Source organism: Dendropsophus ebraccatus, chromosome 7, assembly GCF_027789765.1.
Source record: "Dendropsophus ebraccatus isolate aDenEbr1 chromosome 7, aDenEbr1.pat, whole genome shotgun sequence".
Lineage (NCBI taxonomy): Eukaryota > Metazoa > Chordata > Amphibia > Anura > Hylidae > Dendropsophus > Dendropsophus ebraccatus.
Window position 1 is genome coordinate 114,399,513 of NC_091460.1, and position 19,674 is coordinate 114,419,186.

A 19,674-nucleotide genomic window follows, 5' to 3' on the forward strand; every position below is an offset into this window, starting at 1 on the left:
ATCTGGGGCAGTTGTCTTTAAAGATAAACGAACCTCGAACCACGAACCTCAAACTTGGGTTTGTCCGAACCTGAACGTTGTTCATTTGATTACGGGTGGCTGAAGAAACCTGAAAAACATGGATACAGTCATAGGCTATAGATCCGATACCTAGGGCAGCACCAGGGAGCAGGGGGAAGGAAACAACTTTTTATTGTTTTTATTTTTTGTTAGTCTCCCACCTCCCATTCAGACTTGTCAGAAAATCTGACATCTTTTCGAGGGGAGAGGTATGGTGGTATTGTTCAGGTCTGGTATGGTGGTGTTATCCACTCACAGTATGGCGGTGTTATTCAGGCCTGGTATGGCAGTATTATCCAGTCACAGTATGGCAGTGTTGTTCAGGTCTGGTATGGCAGTGTTACCCAGTCACAGTATGGCAGTGTTATTCAGGCCTGATATGGCTGTGTTATCCAGTCACAGTGTGGTGGTATTGGTCAGGTCTGATATGGCGGTGTTATCCAGTCACAGTATGGTGGTATTGGTCAGGTCTGGTGTGGCGGTGTTATCCAGTCACAGTGTGGTGGTATTGGTCAGGTCTGATATGGCGGTGTTATCCAGTCACAGTATGGTGGTATTGGTCAGGTCTGGTGTGGCGGTGTTATCCAGTCACAGTATGGCGGTATTGGTCAGGTCTGGTGTGGTGGTGTTACCCAGTCACAGTATAGTGGTACTGGTCAGGTCTGGGATGGCGATGTTATCCAGTCACAGTATGGCGGTATTGGTCAGGTCTGGTGTGGCGGTGTTATCCGGTCACAGTACGGTGGTATAGGTCAGGTCTGGTGTGACTGTGTTAAATGTAACGCCTGGAGCGATTACCAATCTAACAATCCTGTGGTGACAATTCCCTCAGACAATATGCAGACGGCTCTAATCATTGATTCATGATTAGATTCAGACGCAATTCAGACAATGTTTCTACATGTAGAGAAATGCAAGTGGCCGAAACCAGGCTCCCATTTCTTCCCCAGTAGTCATGTGCTGTTACCAGGATTAGTGGCCATAAACCTATTGGTTACCGCATGAGGGTCTGGCATCTGCTGCATGTGGTGACGTACAGTAAATGTGGGAATGCGGCCTAAGACTGATCAGATATCAATATGATGTTCAGAAACTAGAAAATCATGATGTTAGATGGTGAGTGAAGATGGGGCCTGTCTAGTGCCTAGGGCAGCAGCAGCTGTTAATACGGCCCTGCTCCCTATGACCACATCCAACTTCTTCAGCCACTTGTAATCAAATGCAGAACGTTCAGGTTCGGACAAACCCAAGTGTGCTCGAGGTTCCTCATCTTTAGTTGCCTTCACACAGACACAGAGCTGGGAGGGAGGTACATAGTGCATGTCTCTCCTGGCTCCTTCTCCTGCTCAGTTGTGGTCTGACCACGCAGACCGATAACAATGTGTGTAATGTACTTTGTCACGCAATACATTTTTGAAGAAACTGAAGCCCAAATGAGACAGGACTCTCTTACTAGTATATCTATGTGACATATGAGTTGACACAAACACTCTAACTCTGTACATCAATTACCAATGAAGGAAGAGACGGGGGAGGAAAGAGACGTGCATGCTGTGGCTCAGTATCGCTTCTGTAGCACTTCAGCTGCCAAATAAAAATGCAATTTTATCACTATGGAAAAGGCCATCTGAAAAGACAAAGGAATAGAGATGAGCGAACCGGGTTCGGGTTCGAGTCCATCCAAACCCGAACGTTCGGCATTTGATTAGCTGGGGCTGCTGAACTTGGATAAAGCTCTAAGGTTGACTATAAAACATGGATACAGCCAATGACTATATCCAAGTTTTCCACATAGCCTTAGGGCTTTATCCAACTTCAGCAGCCACCGCTAATCAGACGAAAGTTCGGGTTCGGATGGACTCAAGACCGAACCCGGTTCGCTCATGTCTACAAAGGAATCATTTGTTTTGTACCTCTGTACCTGGTATAGACCTGGCAGATTCAGGAATCAGGAGTGGAACTCCCAGGGCAAAATTCTAATGGAAAGATTTGCAGTTTATTTTGTTTTCAACCCACTTCTGGTTTTGGTTGAAAAAAGACTGATGGAAATACTGTGTGAACATAGCCTTAACAATGACGCTGCCAGCTGCAATTCAGATTCCAAATCACGTTCCAAAAAGCAGGCCAGAGCACGGACCGGTAAAGCATTCAACGGGCTTCCATGGGTAAAGGGGGATGGTGCTTTACATACTCGCAGTGGAATGAAAATTCTGCTGCCAGTATGTAAACCTATTCAAAATTACACTAGTGGGAACAGGCTACGATTTGCTACATGTGAACCCACCCTTAATGGGGTTATCCAGCGCTACAAAAACATGGGCACTTTTCCCCCTACTGTTGTCTCCAGTTCAGGTTCAGTTTGCAATTAAGCTCCATTTACTTCAATGGAACTGCGTTTCAAAACCCCACCCAAACTGAAGACAACAGTAGGGGGAAAGTGGCCATGTTTTTGTAGCGCTGGATCACCCCTTTAACCCCTTAACGACATCGGGCGTAAACTTACGCCCTCGCGCCCTGGTACTTGGCGCATCAGGGCGTAAATTTACGCCCGATGTTTCCCCGATCGCTGCGTGTTCACACACAGCGGTCGGGGAAGATGGCCTGCTATAAATCATAGCAGGCCATCTTAGCTTCACGGCACGGGGGGTGGTTAACACCCCCCGTGCTTACGATCGCCGCTATAGGCTGATCAATTCAGATCAGCCAATAGCGGCGATCGGAACCTTTCCGGGTCATCGGCGACCCGATGACCCGGAAAAAAATGGCGGTCGGTGCTGTCCGAGGACGGCACCGACCGCCATTACTGTAAAAAGTAATGGTGATCGCCGTGCCACCGGCCCGATCGCCGTGAACGGCCGGCCGGTACCGGCCGGCCATTCACGGCGATCGGGCCGGTGGCACGGCGATCAGAGTCCCACAATATAGTAAATACCTGCCCTGGACCCCTCAGCTAGGTAGCCGAGGGGTCCAGAGCAGGTATTTGTACATTACTCACCTGTCCCGGGCTCCTGATCGGCGTCTTCCGGGTTCGCGGCATCCTCGTCTTCGTTCGGGTCTTCGGCTTCTTCCGTGACGTCACGTTCGGCTTCTCTCGGCTATTTTCGGCTCCAGCGTCGGCTCTTTCCGTATTTTGCGCTCTGCTGCCCTCTAGCGGCTGATATGTGTAATACACTTATCAGCAGCTACAGGGATGTTCAAATGTAGAAATTTTTTATTTTTTTTTTTTTTTCAAATTTTTTTTTTTCTATTTTCCGCACCCTATCGCCGCTGAGTGTTGATCAGCATCGCACGAAAGTGCGCTGCTAATCAGCAACTCCTCCTTTTTGGCGTAGGGTGTTTTTTTTCTATATTCTACTGCCACGGTCTGCTTATAAGTGCCGCACATAAGTGCGGCATTTATCAGCAACTCCTTTGTTGGCGTAGGTTTTTTTTTTATACTTACTGTAAAAAAACACGTAAAAAACACTACATTACACCACACTACATTGAATAAAGTTTGACACTACACCACTACATACCCCATATACCAATCCCCGTATAAAGATGGCCCCCAGGGTGTTTTCGGCGTCAGAGGGATACGTTATTATTACCTCCGACACCGAAACAGCCAGTGAGGATGAATGGGGGGATCCTTCTTTCCTCCATTCATCCTCATCATCCAGTGACGTGTCTGGGGGTAGCGTAGCGTACGCTGCCCCCCAGACACGTCTTTTCTGCCAGTACCATCCCAATAAGAGATGACGGTATGGTGTGAAATTCTACAAACTCTGTGAGCGTGCCTTAGGGTACACTTACAGATTTCGGGTACGTGCACACTGCGGAATGGCGAAGGATAACCCTTTGTGCATTCCACAGCTGGCACCCACCGGCGGACTGATGCGGGCGCATGTCTCCACCCGTGTCATAGACTCCATTCTATGCACGGGCGGATTCCATCGTCCATCCAAAGAATGAACACGTTGGACGGAGAGCGGAATCCGCCCGTGCATAGAATGGAGTCTATGACACGTGTGGAGACGTGCGCCTGCATCAGTCCGCCGGTGGGTGCCAGCTGTGGAATGCAGGAAGGGTTATCTGTCGCGATTCCGCAGTGTGCATGTACCCTTAGAGTGTATGTAGGAAGGGACACCCGAATCCAGCCCCCAGATGCCCCCCTCCCCCCCATCCTCGGAGTTAGTGGGAAGATCGTCCGGGAACTGATCTTCCCACTGCTGGATAAAGGTTACCACCCGTACGGGGATAACTTTTATACCAGCACCCCCTCCTCTGGTCTCTCGCTGCCCTGTAGCTTGCGGCACGATCCGAACATATCAGAAGCAGTAATAGCGCCCTAATATTTAGCAGCCATGGAGCGGACCCAGCGCTTCTGGATATGAAGGACCCCGTATCGCACCAGGACAACATTTTCCAGGTGACGTCCCCCACACTGGAGAACGGGAGACCCCAGAAGAAGTGCAGAGTGTGGCGTAACAGGGGGATCAGGAAGGACAACATTTTCCAGTGTGACGCCTGTCCTGATCCCCCCGGCCTCTGCATACTGGATCGCTTCAAGGCGCACCACACGTCACTGGGGTTCTACATTATCTAAATTCTGTCCCTTATTCCTATTTCAGGGGTCACGTTGATCCAGGGATTATTCTGATCGCCATTATGGAGTCGGGAAGGAATTTTTCCCCTGTGATGAGGCTACTGTCGTCTGCCTTAAGAGGGTTTTTTGCCTTCCTCTGGATCAACACAGGTTGAATTTGATGGACACCTGTCATTTCCAACCTTATAAACTAATAATTGGCCTAATACCCCCAAATAAATTAGAATTGTCCCTTTTCCCCAGCTAAGTAGGTATGGCCGCCATTTCCATTAGAGGATGCCATGTCGCAATTACAAAGCCTCTGTGCGGCCAGGACAGTAGAAACCCCCCACAAGTGACCCCATTCTGGAAACTACACCCCATAAGGAATCTAAGAAGGGGGGCAGCGGGGATATGGCCCCCTGGTGACGGCCACATTTGGGACGTGAAAATGAAAAAAATTGTATTTTTTATTTTCTCGGCACATGTTCTACGTAAGTGCCCGTCACCAGTGGGGTCCATATGCTCACTGCACCCCTTGTTAGATTCCTTATGGGGTGTAGTTTCCAGAATGGGGTCACTTGTCGGGGGTTTCTACTGTCCTGGCAGCACAGGAGCTTTGTAATTGCGACATGGCCTCCATCCTCCATTCCAGCCTCTAAATGGCGCTCTGTCCCTTTGGTGACTTGCCCTGTGCCCATATGGCACATTATGTCCACATGTGGGGTATTTTCGTACTCAGGGGACACTACCCTACACGTTTTGTGTTCATTTTCTTTTTTAACCCCTTGTGGAAATGGAAAAAAATCAAGGCTAGACCAACATTTAGTGTAATTTTTGTAAAATTTTTACTCTAAATCATTAATCTTGTCATGTTTTTTCATTTTCACAAGGGGTTAAAAGATAAAAAAAAACATTTAATGTGTAGAGCAATTTCCCCTGAGTACGGAAATACCCCACATGTGGACATAAAGCGCCATGCGGGTGCAGGGTAAGCCTCCGAAGGGAAGAAGCGCCATTTGGTTTTTGAAGGCTGGATTTGGATGGAATGGATTTCGAGGGGCCATGTTGCATTCAAAAGGCCCCTGTGTTGCCAAGACAGTTGAAACCCCCCACAAGTGACCCCATTATGGAAACTGCACCCCTCAAGGAATGTAACAAGGGGTGTAGTGAGCATATGGACCCCACTGGTGACGGACACAAATGTGGAACAATGTGGCGTGAAAATGAAATATTACATTTTTTACACTATAATGTTGGTTTAGCCTTGAATATATCATTTTCACAAGGGGTTAAAAGAGGAGAAAAAAACAAAATGTGTAGCGCAATTTCCCCCGAGTCCGTAAATACCCCACATGTGGACATAAAGCGCCATGCGGGTGCAGGGTAAGCCTCCGAAGGGAAGGAGCACCATTTCGTTTTTGAAGGCTGGATTTGGATGGAATGGATTTCGAGGGGCCATGTTGCATTCAAAAGGCCTCTGTGTTGCCAAGACAGTTGAAACCCCCCACAAGTGACCCCATTATGGAAACTGCACCCCTCAGGGAATGTAACAAGGGGTGTAGTGAGCATATGGACCCCACTGGTGACGGGCACAAATGTGGAACAATGTGGCGTGAAAATGAAATATTACATTTTTTACACTATAATGTTGGTTTAGCCTTGAATTTATCATTTTCACAAGGGGTTAAAAGAGAAAAAAACACACAATATGTGTAGAGCAATTTCCCCCGAGTCCGTAAATACCCCACATGTGGACATAAAGCGCCATGTGGGCGCAGGGCAAGCCTCCGAAGGGAAGGAGCGCCATTTGGATTTTGGAGGTTGGATTTGGCTAGAATGGATGATGAACGCCATGTCGCATTTACAGAGCCCTCGTGCTGCCAAAACACTGGAAACCCCCCACAAGTGACCCCATTCTGGAAACTGCACCCCTCAAGGAATCTAACAAGGGGTGCAGTGAGGATATGGACCCCTTGATGACGGGCACATTTGTGCCATGAAAGTGAAAAAATGAAATTTTTCCCTTTCACGTCACATTGTTCCACATTTGTGCCCGTCACCAGTGGGGTCCATATGCTCACTGCACCCCTTGTTAGATTCCTTGAGGGGTGTAGTTTCCAGAATGGAATCACTTGTGGGGGGTTTCCAGTGTTTTGGCAGCACGAGGGCTCTGTAAATGCGACATGGCCCTTGAAATCCTTTTCAGTGAAATTCAGCTTCCAAAAGCCAATTGGCGCTCCTTCCCTTTGGAGGCTCGTCCTGCGCCCCCTTGGCACTCTATCGCCACATGTGGGGTATTTCTGTACTTGGGAGAAACTGCGCTACACATTTTTTGTCTTTTTTTGCCTCTTATCCCTTTAAGAAAATGAAAAATTGAAGGCTAGAACAACGTTTTAGTGTAAAAAATAAATTTTTCTTTTTTCACGCCATATTGTTCGGAAAATCTGTGAAGCACCTGTGGGGTCCAGATGCTCACCGCACCCCTTGTTACATTCCTTGAGGGGTGTAGTTTTCTAAATGGTGTCCCTTTAGGGGTGTTTTTTAGGTTTTGACACCCCAGAGCCTCTGCCAACCTGAAGTGGTACAGTCAAAAATGACCAAATATAACGGAGGCGTTGAAATTCACTAGGCGCTCCCTTATATCTGAGGCTTGTGGTTGCGTCAAATAGCGCAATAGGGCCACATATGGGGTATTTCTATAAACTGCAGAAACGGGGCAATAATTATTGGGGTGCATTTCTCTGGTAATAGGTTTATAATTATGAAAAATATTGGATTACAATAAAATCTCTGCACAGAAAATTAAAATTTTCAAATTCCTTACACACTTGGCTTTTATTTCTGTGACTCCCCTAAAGGGTTAAAACACTTTCTGGATGTGCTTTTGCAGAGTTTGGGGGGTGCAGTTTCTGAAATGGGGTGCTTTGTGGGGCTTTCTAACATACAGGCCCCTCAAATACACTTTAAACCTGAACAGGTCCCTAAAAATATCTGATTTTGAAATTTTACTGAAAATTTGGAAATTTGCTGCTAATGTTTTAAGCTTCCTATCGTCTAAAAAAAATGAAAGATAGTTTAATAAATGCCGCCAACATAAAGTAGACATGTTGCTAATGCTATTTAATATATAATTTATGTGGTATAACCACTTTCTGTATACGCAAAGAAGTTTCAAAGTTGGAAAAATGCATTTTTTCACATTTTTTCACATTATTTGGGTTTTTTTCATAAAGATTTGTTATGAGTATCGACTCCAATTTACCAGAAATGTAAAGTACAATATGTCACGAGAAAACAATCTCAGAATCAGCCAGATAGGTAAAAGCATCCCGAAGTTATTAATGACTAAAGTGACACTGGTCATATTCATAAAATTTGTCTCTGTCATTAAGGCCATTTCAGGCTCTGTTCTTAAGGGGTTAAGGGTACAAACACACACAGCAGATACGCAGCAGATTTGATGCTGTGCTCAGTTATGTAGATCTAATCTGCTGCGTATCGCAGCAGTAAATACGCAGCGTATATGCCGTGTGTGTTTGTACCCTAAAAGCAAACCTTACCTGAAGTAGAGACAAGAGTGGTGCTGTCTCTGGAAGAAAGCGGCCATGTTTTTCTAACACTGGAAACCCCCTATAATTAGAAATCTGGTGGGGGAGCATTTAAGTTTCTGGCGGCATATTAAAGGGGCTTCCCATATTGTAAAGTGATGGCGTCTGGCTGGGATATGTGGTTGTTAGTAATCCATGGGCATCCTGGTACTACATATCTTATAATGAATGCTGCTGCATTACTGAAGAGTAAAACTGGCCTTATTGATCTATTATAAGGACACAATGTGCTGGTATTATCTGACAGCTGCATGGCAGTATTACATGACAGCTAAAGTGACAGCAATAAGATTTGATTTTGGAATTCCCTGCCCAAAAAGTCAATGGGAAAAATACATAACACATCCTTGTTCTTTGTGCAACAATTGACATTCTCAGGATGTTGAAGTCCACACATAAATGTTGCAAAACTACAACTCCCATCATGCCTGGACAGCCAAAGCTTTAGCTGTCCAGGCATGATGGGAATTGTAGTATTGCAACAACTGGAGGGCCGAACGCTGCCAATCCCTGTATTGAGCTGTTTTATCCGGCTTCGTCCTGTAGCTAGTCTGCTCTCTAGCCTCACCTGTCACCAGTAACATTACACATGCAGACCCGCGTTACTCTGCTCAAACTACATCTCCCAGCATGCTCCGGGGCGATGGTGACGTCATCACCACGGGACCGCTGTCCCTCTCTCAGGTCGTTCTGCCCGGCACATGGAATGTCAGACTCGTCCTTGTGATACAATCCGGTGCATTGGGCGCTTTCCTCTGCGATCGGCCTGCAGCAAGTCTCCATTGTCGCTATGAGACTACAAATCCCAGCATGCCTTGAACGCCGGTGCCTGACATACTGGAGCTTGCAGTTCAATATCTTTTCATGTATGGAGGTGCATCATGATACATAGATACCCCATGTTCTACATTATAGTGTTATTCTACGTAGGAGCAGATCCTTAAAGGGGTACTCCAGCAAAAAGAAGAAAATCTGATGTTAGAGATTTTCAATTTACTTCTATTAAAAAACTTTCCCAGTACTTATCAGCTGCTGTATGTCCTGCAGGAGGAGGTGTATTCTTTACAGTCTGGACAGCAGGAAAGGTTCTCTATTGCACTGGACAGTTCTTGACATGGACAGAGGTGGCAACAGAGAGCACAGTGTCAGACTGGAAATAATACACCACTTTCTGCAGGACAAACAGCAGCTGATAAGTACTGGAAGACTGAAGATTTATTTTTTTTGTAATAGAAGTAAATTACAAACCTATATAACTTTCTGACACCAGTTGATTTAAATAATCCCCCCACCCCCTTTATTGTGGCTACTGAAACACGACATGAATTTCTTTCTGCCATATATACAGCAATATGGCTGTGATATTACTTAGAGGTTGTATAGGGCTGTAACCTGGCAGTGTATCACCCCATGGATTCTATGATGATCGGGTCTAACAATAATATGTCAGACATACTGAGGAAGAGTGGGGGGCCTGTAAACATGGATTAGCTACAGTATATTGTGATGTACTGTATGGGACCATATATACACCGTATAGTGTCATAATATGGAAGATAAGCTGATAATAACTTTGTCCTTGAATTGACAGGATAACAGATGGCTTCGGTGTTCAAGATGACCGGAATGTGCCTGCCTCTCAGCAGAGCCGTGTCCACAGCATATACCCAGAAGATGGCCAGCTCTATGGCCTGCTGCTTCTATAGGACAGACTACAATGAGAAGACATTTCTCCGATCTAAATGGCCCTATACCAGCAATACACCCCCCCACATTGTGTGTCAGAGTGCCCGCCTGAGAACCTCGCCTCGTATCTGGACAAGGCCTAGGATTTCTGCAGCAGGAGCAGTTGAAGTGATGCCAAAGAACGTCCAGCCTTATCTAAGACTTATGAGGCTGGATAAACCTATAGGTGAGATGAATACTTCACATTACACACACTGTTCAAGGACGGAAAGTGGTTAGGCACACCCAAGGGATTGTATCACTTAGGGTGGGTTCACACTGAGGAATTCGCTCAGAAAAATTCTGCAGAATTCCGTCAGCTGTACGCGCTCGCGGCTGCGCGCCTTCCGCCGGCTCCATAGACACCATTCTATGGGCCAGCTGATTCCGCCGAAAGAATTGACATGTCAGTTCTTTCGGCGGAATCAGCAGGCCCATAGAATGGTGTCTATGGAGCCGGCGGAAAGGCGCATGTCCGTGAGCTCGTACAGCCGACGGAATTCCGCAAAATTTATCCGAATTCCTCAATGTGAGCCCACCCTTAGAACACAAAACATGTGCATATACTGCTCTATGGTTTTCTGGTCTTGCATGTTGGGCCTCTTTTCCATGTTTAGTATTGGAGTATACAACTATAAATCTGTTCTTCCCCAGAAGGAGCAGGAAGTCTAAGCTCATTCTTAGGCCTGGTTGCATCTATACATTAGGTCACTAGAATCCATGGGCACAAAAAAGGTGCTGATTAGTGGGGAGAGAAGTTGCCGAAAGTTCAGGTTCAACAACGTTCATCTAAACCTGAAAGCTCAGCATTTGACTCCTGGTGTCTGGGGAAGATGGATACAGCCTATTGCTTTATCTATGTTTTCCAGGACTGACGCCGAACTTCGAGTTTGGTCAAATGTTGTTGAACCCGAACTTTCGGCAAGTTTGCTCAACTTTAGTTGGTATGCATGGTATTGAGCCTTTTATGGGCTTAGTAAGTGAGCGCTGATCTAACAGATCAGTGCTCGCTTACTGTCAGGGGTCGGACCATGTAATACGCCCTAAGTAACCCAATGACAACATTTGGGACTCTTCCTGCTGCTATGCACTAATGTAACAGGACTCAGACCACATCAGACCAAACTTTTGAGTCCTGGCAAATTGGCTTATAACAACAGGAAGATGGCTGAACATATTTACTGGGTGACCAAGGCCAGTCAGGACAGAAGAAAGGACCCTGCATCAGGTTTGTGTCCTGTTGCATCTTGTTATTTCGGGGTATGTTCACATGCCTGCAGATTTGAAACCGATTTTAAAAACGTTGATTTGTCCACATTTTCTGCAACAGATCGCCATTGTGTGAACATAGTCTTAATGATAAATTTGGACAACAAAAAACAGGACCTTTTCAGCAGGATACAAAAAAATAAAGTGAACTGGCTCTTATTTGATATGCACCTCTTTATAACCTTATAATATAATTGTATTACTTTTTTGTGCTTTTCAGGAACCTGGTTGTTATATCTGCCATGCACTTGGAGCATTGCCCTCGCAGCGCAGCCAGGATGCCTTCCAGACTTCTATATGCTCGCCCTGTTTGGCGCGGGTGCAGTGCTAATGCGCGGTGCCGGATGTACTATTAATGATATGTGGGATAAAGACTTTGATAAAAAGGTATGAAAGATAAATGTGCTCAGATTATTACTGTAATATGTTAATGAAGCTTTGATTTATTGTCCCTTTTATTCCATGTGAGCGTTTTAACTGTATTTTTAGCTATATTGTAGCCTTGCATAGATGTTGTGATGCTGGTTCTGGGGGCACATACACTGGCAGAAGTTTGGTGCTGCCCCAGAGAGTCCTGGAAAGCATGGATATAGCCATAGGCTTTTTCCTGGCAGCACTAGAGCGGCAGCCAACTTCTGCAGCTGCAGGGAATCAAACACTGCATGCTTGGGTTCGGATAACATTGCCGAACCTGAACATTTTGAAAGATTTGCTGAACACTACTTCTGATCTACCACTATGTTTCCTTCACAGGTAGCAAGAACAGCTAATCGCCCGATTGCCGCAGGAGACATCACCCAGTTTCAGTCTTTGGTCTTCCTGGGAGGACAGCTTAGCTTGGCGTTGGGTGTGCTTCTGTGTCTTAATAATTACAGGTAAGCACTTCTTTCTTCTGAAATGTCAAGCAGTTTTATTTGACATTTAATTTTTCATGCCTGACGACTATTGACCAAACTTTACAGTCATGGGTGCGGCCATATAAATCCTGCCCTAGAAATGAGTTGAAAGTGTCACTGTCGTTTACATATTTTTTGCAGAAATAAATAGTACAGGCAATTTTAAGAAACTTTGTAATTTGGTTTATTAGCCGAAAAATGCATTTTTATCATGAAAAAGCAGTTTGAAGCTCTGTCCCCTGTCTTCATGGTTCTCTTATGGAGAGGGGAGGGGTTGAGTGAGATGAGGCACCAAAATAGGACAACAAAGAGTTAATTTACAGCTACATCACTGGGCTATCTCCTCTGAAGTCAGCACTGACCTCTGAATAGCGGCTTTCACACAGGTCACGCTGTGTAATCCTTCTCTGCTCTCTGCTGGTGACTAATCTCCCTCCTCCCCTCTCCATAGGTTACACAGGGCCCGACTGATGTAAAAGAGTCGAGATTTCTTGATAATGAGCAGTGAATGAGGGAAGGGGGGACCTGGGGAAAGTCCTTTTGAATGCAGATGATGGCATATTTGCCTAATAACCCCAATTACAAAGTTTCTTAAAATTGCCTGTACTATTGATTTCTGCAAAAAAAAAAAAAAAAAAACGACTGACACTTTAAATGTACGTTTATGAGGTCCCTAAGTGTAAAGTTCTCTATGTTCTCAATGTGCTAAAGCCCTAAGTATTTAGCATATGATGATTTGTAAGGGACAAAAACTACTATTATAGACACTGGTATATTGAAAGGGGGCCTGTCACAATTATTTTTTCTGTGGGGGCATAAAGTCGCAGCTGATGGCAGAAGATGAGTTGTCCTGAATTCTGGGGGATTTCTGTGCACCAGCCCTGTTACTGAGAATAGTACTAAGGCACGGATGTCAGCAGAGAGCACTGAGTCAGAATGAAAATAAAACATTTCATGCAGGACATACAGCAGCTAATAAGTATGGGAAGACTTCAGATTTTTAAATAGAAGTAAATTATAAATCTATATAACTTTCTGACACCAGTTGATTTGAAAGAAAAAGATTTTCGCTGGACAACCCCTTTAATGTAATACCAGGCATTTGGCATAGGCAATAATAGTTTTATTACTGGGGGAAGAAAAGCAGAACGTTGTTGTGTAATATCTTTAAATATTAGACTTACACAGTAAGCAGTTATTGCCGTAATGTATCACATTGTTTTCAGTGCATAATGATATATAGTAGATGAAGAGCACTGCTCAGTGCGGCCACTTTATTGTAGTCACCTTGTAACGTTTTCTTTAGCATTGCTTTAGGAGCTGCTTCTTTGTCGCTGGTGCTCACCTACCCATTAATGAAGAGGATAACTTACTGGCCCCAGCTTGTATTAGGTAACTTACAATTACGTGTAGAAGACAGTGACTTTTATTGCAACATACGGCTATATTTCCACACAGTATTTTACAACCAAAATATTATTTGCCATGAAAAGGCGGCAATTCACTCCGTTTCAACAGTGTGTGAACAGATCCTTTCTGTCTTTTCAATCTGCTCCTGGTTTTGGTTGCAAAATACTGACCAAAATGCTGTCCAAAAATACTATGTGGGAACATAGCCTAAATCCTCCGCAATGAACAATTTTCCAAAGTGAGTATGCTAAGGCTGCGATCCCAAACACAGTTTATGGAGTTAAAGGGGAACTCTGACATCAGGTAAACAGAAAGAACACTTGTTTCTGCAGTCTTACGATATGTTCACACTACGTAAGTTAAGTTATAATCACAACAACCGGCAACAACGGCCGTGATTACTACTTAGCTTACGTAGTGTGTGCTGCCTTCTGGCGGAGTCCCTAGCAGCGCCGCAAAAAACTGACATGTCAGTTTTCTGCGGCCGCTATTCATTGAATAGCAGCTGCAGAGAACCTGTCAGTTCACACAATGGAGTGTGTGGCTCCAGCCAAAAACTCCATTGTGTGCAGCGGGGAATTCGGATGCGGGCGCACACGGACGCGCCTGCATGTGAATTCAGCGGAAGTGGCGATCATCCAGCCGGTACTGCAGTCGGGTCGGGTCACAAAACAGCCGGTGTCTTACGCAGTAGGAACATGGCCTTAGTCTGTACTTGCTCAGTACTACTTGTACCTGTGTATAAGACAGGGTGATGGTCAGGGATGGTGGCATCACTTGGGGGCGGACGAGACAAGATCCAGCCAAGTCTTCTGTGACATCTCTGGAGGAGGGAGGAGCCGGGGATCTGGAGACAATAACACATTTTGTAGTTCTTCTGCAGATGAATCACGCTGAAGCACATACTGAGTTATATTTCCTGGTTTGATATTTAAATACATTTTTTTTTCTTCAAATATTACTGAAGTCCATAGCAGTTATCTGTCCTGTTGGCCCACATCATTGAATGACTAGTAATGTCTATATATTCAGAAACACAGTTTATCTTCTCACCCTATTTCATGTATTAATCTTCCCCACACAGGATTGACATTTAACTGGGGAGCCCTATTAGGGTGGTCTGCTATTAAAGGGTCCTGTGACTGGTCAGTCTGCCTTCCTCTATATGTCTCCGGAGTCATGTGGACACTAATATATGACACCATTTATGCCCATCAGGTAATCCCACAATGATCTTTGATATTTCAATGGCTGCAAACCATCTAGTCAGCTCTCATTTAGGAGGTTGTTATATAGACTATATGAAGCCATTTGTTTTTCTTACTGAGCCACTAGTTGATTCTTTTCTCTTTTTAGGACAAAGCGGACGATGTGCTAGTTGGGGTAAAGTCGACGGCACTTCGCTTTAATGAGCAGACCAAGCCTTGGCTGAGCGGCTTCAGTGTGGCAATGCTAACAGGACTGACTGTGACAGGAGTGAACTGTGACCAGACTCTGCCCTATTATGCTGCTGTTGCACTCATTGGGGGGCACTTTGTCCACCAGGTATCCATGTCTTCATTTCATTGCTGATTCAGTTGTGATCAATGTTACTGAATGCTTAGTATTTACCCCTTCGCATCAGCCATGCAGCTATATACATTCCTACTACTGATACCCCTTGCGGTAGGAATGTGTATAAAGGTTCCTGGCATAAAATGGCTTTAAAGTGACTCTGTACCCACAATCTGACCCCCCATACCACTTGTACATTCGGATAGCTGCTTTTAATCCAAGATCTGTCCTGGGGACCGTTCGGCAGGTGATGCAGTTATTGTCCTAAAAGACAACTTTTTTTTTTTTTTTTAAACTTGCAGCCCCGTGCCAAACGGCCGGGGCTTAGATTGTGTATGCATTAGGCTGGCACACCCTCTCTGTCCCTCCTCATCATTAGGAATGCTCCAGGCAGATTTTTTACTATTAATCACCTGTGTCAGCACAGCACATAGGCTGGATAATTAAAGCACCTGTGTAGTTTTCACTGCAGAGGAATAGGAAAGAGGGTGGGGAGGAGGGGTGGTGCAAAGTTAGGGCACAGATACTCTAAGCCCCGGCTGTTGGGCACAGGGTTGCAAGTTAAAAAGTTGTATTTTAGGACAATAACTGCATCACCTGCCAAACGGACCCTGGGACAGATCTTGGATTAAAAGCAGCTACCCGAAGGTACAAGTGGGTACAGAGTCGCTTTAATGTGTGCAGCACTACACACATTAATGTGCCAGGAGCCAGGCATAATGACAGGCAGCCACGATCTTGCAGCTGCCTGCCATGAACCCCTTTTAACCCTTCAAGGTTGTTAATGACAGCCAAAGTACCACTTACTGACTGATCTGAACTCCACATCGTGGCAGCGAGGTCCCGATCAGCTTACCCGATAGAGGAAGAATACTTACCTGCCAGAATGGTAACCTGCGTCAGTCTGATAAGTGGTGATTATACTGCTCAATGCTGTGTAATAGCATAGCATTGCTTAGTATAAGCAACCTAATTATTGCATGTAATAGCCCCCCCCCCCAATCAAAAATGTTAAAAAGTTCACCCCCCTTTCCCATTATACAATGTGGCTCTTAGAATGTGAGGAAGAAAATACTGCTTCAGTGTGAGTACCAGTACGCCGGTCTAATAATAATTGTCAAGGCCCCCATGTGATTCGCTGGATTTACTAAGGCTCTTAGTAATGGCCCGTTCACACTACGAATTTGGGAGGGCTCGCGTGCCTCTCCGCTCAAAGAATTGACATGTCAATTCTTTTAGTAGAGGCACGTGAGCCCTCCCATTCAAAGACATAGCATAAAGTGTACGTGCCCTAAATCCTGCTACCCTGTCCAGGTGCAAAAATCTACACCTGCTCCAGAGCCGGCATTAATCAGGTGTGGGAGGAGGCTACACCTCTTCCCTACCTCGCTGTACCCCCTGCCTATGCTTTAGGTGAATAGGGTTTACACCAGACAAATGCTCACAGATTTGCGTAAAAATCTGCAATTATTTTTAGGTATTTGCCTGGAAAAACCTTGATAAATCTGGGCCAATATTTTAAGAAGTAAGTGGATATGTACCAACTTTGTATCCTTAAAATATTGAAATATAGGTCCAACTACATTCAACATGGTCCTCATTTCTGAAAAGAGAATTATCAGTACATTACATGGAAAGTTTAAGTTTACATGTCCTGTGGCATCATGTCAAAACGGACTGGTGACAGAAACTTATATAGAATTGTCGGCTCATTCTTATCCCATCTTTTATAGAAAATGAATGCCCATAGCCAATATTTCTAGTGCGATCTATAATTAAGCACATACCATTACATAACATGTCATTGTGTCTGTTCTAGATCTATACCTTGGATATAAATAATGCAGATGACTGCTGGAAGAAGTTTACCGCAAACCGCACAGTAGGCTTCTTACTTTTCATAGGAATTGTGTTGAGCAATCTGTTGAAAACACAAGAAACAAATGAAATTAGGGATTTGTGACGCCGTGGCTCATAGACAAAGCATCAGCATGTTTGTGGGTCTTGGCACATTTATAATTACCCAACTGACAACCCTTTATGTGCTGCTGCCCACAGCAGGGCCCAACACTGCCGGACTGCCCCGCAGATTTTCTCCACCTTATGGCCTAGTTTGCTTGCCAGTCTCTAAATAGGTGGCCTTTTACTGCTGCTACTCCTCAGTCCGAATCTGACAACATCAAAGAAACCACCTGATACTCTGCTTGGCAAATAATCATAGTGAAAGGCATGAGGCCAGAAATTGCCGGTGCTAAAGACCACATTTCAGGACAGATAGGAGGGTTCGTCCACTTCAGCATGGATCATCATTGTGTGCCTGCAGATGCCTGACCGAGTCTTCCTCCCACAAAGTGCTGCTGAGCTGCAGAAACCCAGAACTGTCAGTTTCCGGAAGACTGGACTATATATATATATATATATATATATATATATATATATATATATATATATATATATATATATAAAAAGTCCCTGATAACACCTTTAAATCTGTCTGTGCAATGGATAGGGATACTATTATAATGCCGCAGTATAGATCCCTGTGGGTGCTGTATAAGTTTGGCAAAGAAAGTCAGAGCTGATATTCACCCCCTATATATATATATATATATATATATATATATATATATATATATATTATAAGTTCACGCCTATTTGACTGTTAAAGTGTCACTGTTGTTTAATTTATTTTATTTTTTGTTAGAAATCAATAGTAGAGGAGATTTTAAGAAACTTTGTATTTGGGTTTATTAGCTGAAACATGCATTTTTATCATGAAAAAGCAGTTTGAAGCTCTCCCCCGTCTTCATGGTTGTCTGTGGAGGGAGATGAGGCACCAAAACAGGACAAGAGAGTTAATTTACAGCTACATCACCGGGCTATCTCCTCTGAAGTCAGCACTGACCTCTGAATACCGGCTTTCACACAGCTCCCACTGTGTAATCCTTCATTCTCTGCTGTCGACTAATCTCCCCCCTCCCCTCTCCATAGAACAAGGGAGAGAGAAAAAAAGCCAGGCAGCAGCGCCTCGTGTGATACTGTACAAACAAGTCAGTTAAAAATGCAAGGTGCTGATGGGGTGCTGACCTTCAAGCCCCTTGGGCTTTATGCATTATCACCCAAATGGGTACCAGGTCTTCAGAAGATGCCAGGATATGGTGCTTCGGTGGAGAGTGCAGGGCTGCAGGCAAACTAGGATAGCCCAAACAGGATGCTCCCAAGTAGGGGCCCGTGGGAATAAGGCTAGTCTTAAGTACAAAAATTGTGCGTGGCTAATCTATAAAGTATAAAGAATAAAGTAAAAACATTAAAAGTTCACAATATTTATGCGTTTCGAGGAACAGAGGTCCTCTTCATCAGAATAGCAGTGCTGTTATTTGCCATTAAATGGCGGCAATCCACTCAAATTTCAACAGTGTGTGAACATAGGGGGAGATTTATCAAACATGGTGTAAAGTGAAACTGCCCCTAGCAACCAATCAGATTCCACCTTCTATTCCTCACAGACTCTTTGGAAAATGAAAGGTGGAATCTGATTGGTTGTTAGGGGCAACTGAGCCAGTTTCACTTTACACCATGTTTGATAAATCTTCTCCATAGCCTTTCTGAACAAAAATAGTGTGGGAAGATAGCCTAATAGCAATGGTAGTCTAATGGTACAGTAGAAGCAGGTAAGCGTGTACTTTGGATATTACCGGACATGAAATTTCTGGGACACCCGTACTATAAGTGGACTATAATTTATTTTTCCAGATTTATGTTCAGGATTAAACTGTAAACAAATATGAAATGTAGTACCTCATGTTCCAGGTTTGTGTCTTATAAATTGCAGTTCAACATTACAGCCCGAAAAACTCATAACAGTCTAATAAAATCTTTAAACAGGGCACATAAATTTTAAAAAATATTAAGTCTTGTTTTTTTTGAGCGCGCCACATATTGTAATATCCTTTAAAGGGACTCTGTACCCACAATCTGACCCCCCAAACCACTAGTACCTTGGGATAGCTGCTTTTAATCCAAGATCGGTCCTGGGGTCTGTTCGGCAGGTGATGCAGTTATTGTCATAAAAATAACTTTTAATCTTGCAGCGCTGTGTCTAATGGCTGGGGCTTACATTTGTATATGCATTAGGCTGGCACACCCTCTCTGTCCTTCCTCCCCACCATTAGGAATGCTCCAGGAACAGTTACTGCTATTTGAGCTTTGCACAGGTGTATTAACGATCCAGCCCATGTTCATTATACACACAGGTGGGGAATAGTTAGCAATCTGCCTGGAGCATTCATAATGGAGGGGAGGAAGGACAGAGAGGGTGTGCCAGCCTAATGCATATACAAATGTAAGCCCCAGCCATTAGACACAGCGCTGCAAGATTAAACGTTATTTTTATGACAATAACTGCATCCCCTGCCGAACGGACCCCAGGACAGATCTTGGATTAAAAGCAGCTATCCCAAGGTACTAGTGGTTTGGGGGGTCAGATTGTGGGTACACAGAGTCACGTTAAAACCCCCATTTATCATTGTACATCATAGCTGTGTTAATATATTGTGCAGCCCTAGGAGCAGGGGCGGTCTTG

At 44.6% G+C, this 19,674-nt stretch overlaps 1 protein-coding gene and 1 long non-coding RNA gene across 3 annotated transcripts; one reads left to right on the top strand and one right to left on the bottom strand.

Annotated features, from left to right (window-relative positions):
- Nucleotides 1-47: 47 nt before the first annotated feature.
- LOC138796971 (uncharacterized) lies at nucleotides 48-18,555 on the bottom strand. The gene is made up of 4 exons (XR_011363865.1): nucleotides 18,180-18,555; nucleotides 16,920-17,013; nucleotides 14,274-14,385; nucleotides 48-109 (listed from the first exon to the last, which is right to left on the bottom strand). It is a non-coding gene; the product is annotated as an uncharacterized lncRNA (long non-coding RNA).
- COQ2 (coenzyme Q2, polyprenyltransferase) lies at nucleotides 8,928-18,975 on the top strand. Of its 2 annotated transcripts, none has more exons than XM_069976732.1 (8): nucleotides 8,928-9,112; nucleotides 9,830-10,150; nucleotides 11,453-11,619; nucleotides 11,986-12,107; nucleotides 13,435-13,520; nucleotides 14,623-14,756; nucleotides 14,895-15,083; nucleotides 16,912-18,975. In XM_069976732.1, the coding sequence occupies exons 2-8, from the start codon at nucleotides 9,838-9,840 to the stop codon at nucleotides 17,053-17,055; spliced, it is 1,155 nt and encodes a 384-aa protein (XP_069832833.1). In that variant the 5' UTR covers nucleotides 8,928-9,112; nucleotides 9,830-9,837; the 3' UTR covers nucleotides 17,056-18,975. The 2 variants fall into 2 exon arrangements, with proteins under 2 accessions (XP_069832833.1, XP_069832831.1); XM_069976730.1 differs by having other exon boundaries at nucleotides 8,928-9,104.
- The last annotated feature ends 699 nt before the right edge of the window (nucleotides 18,976-19,674 follow it).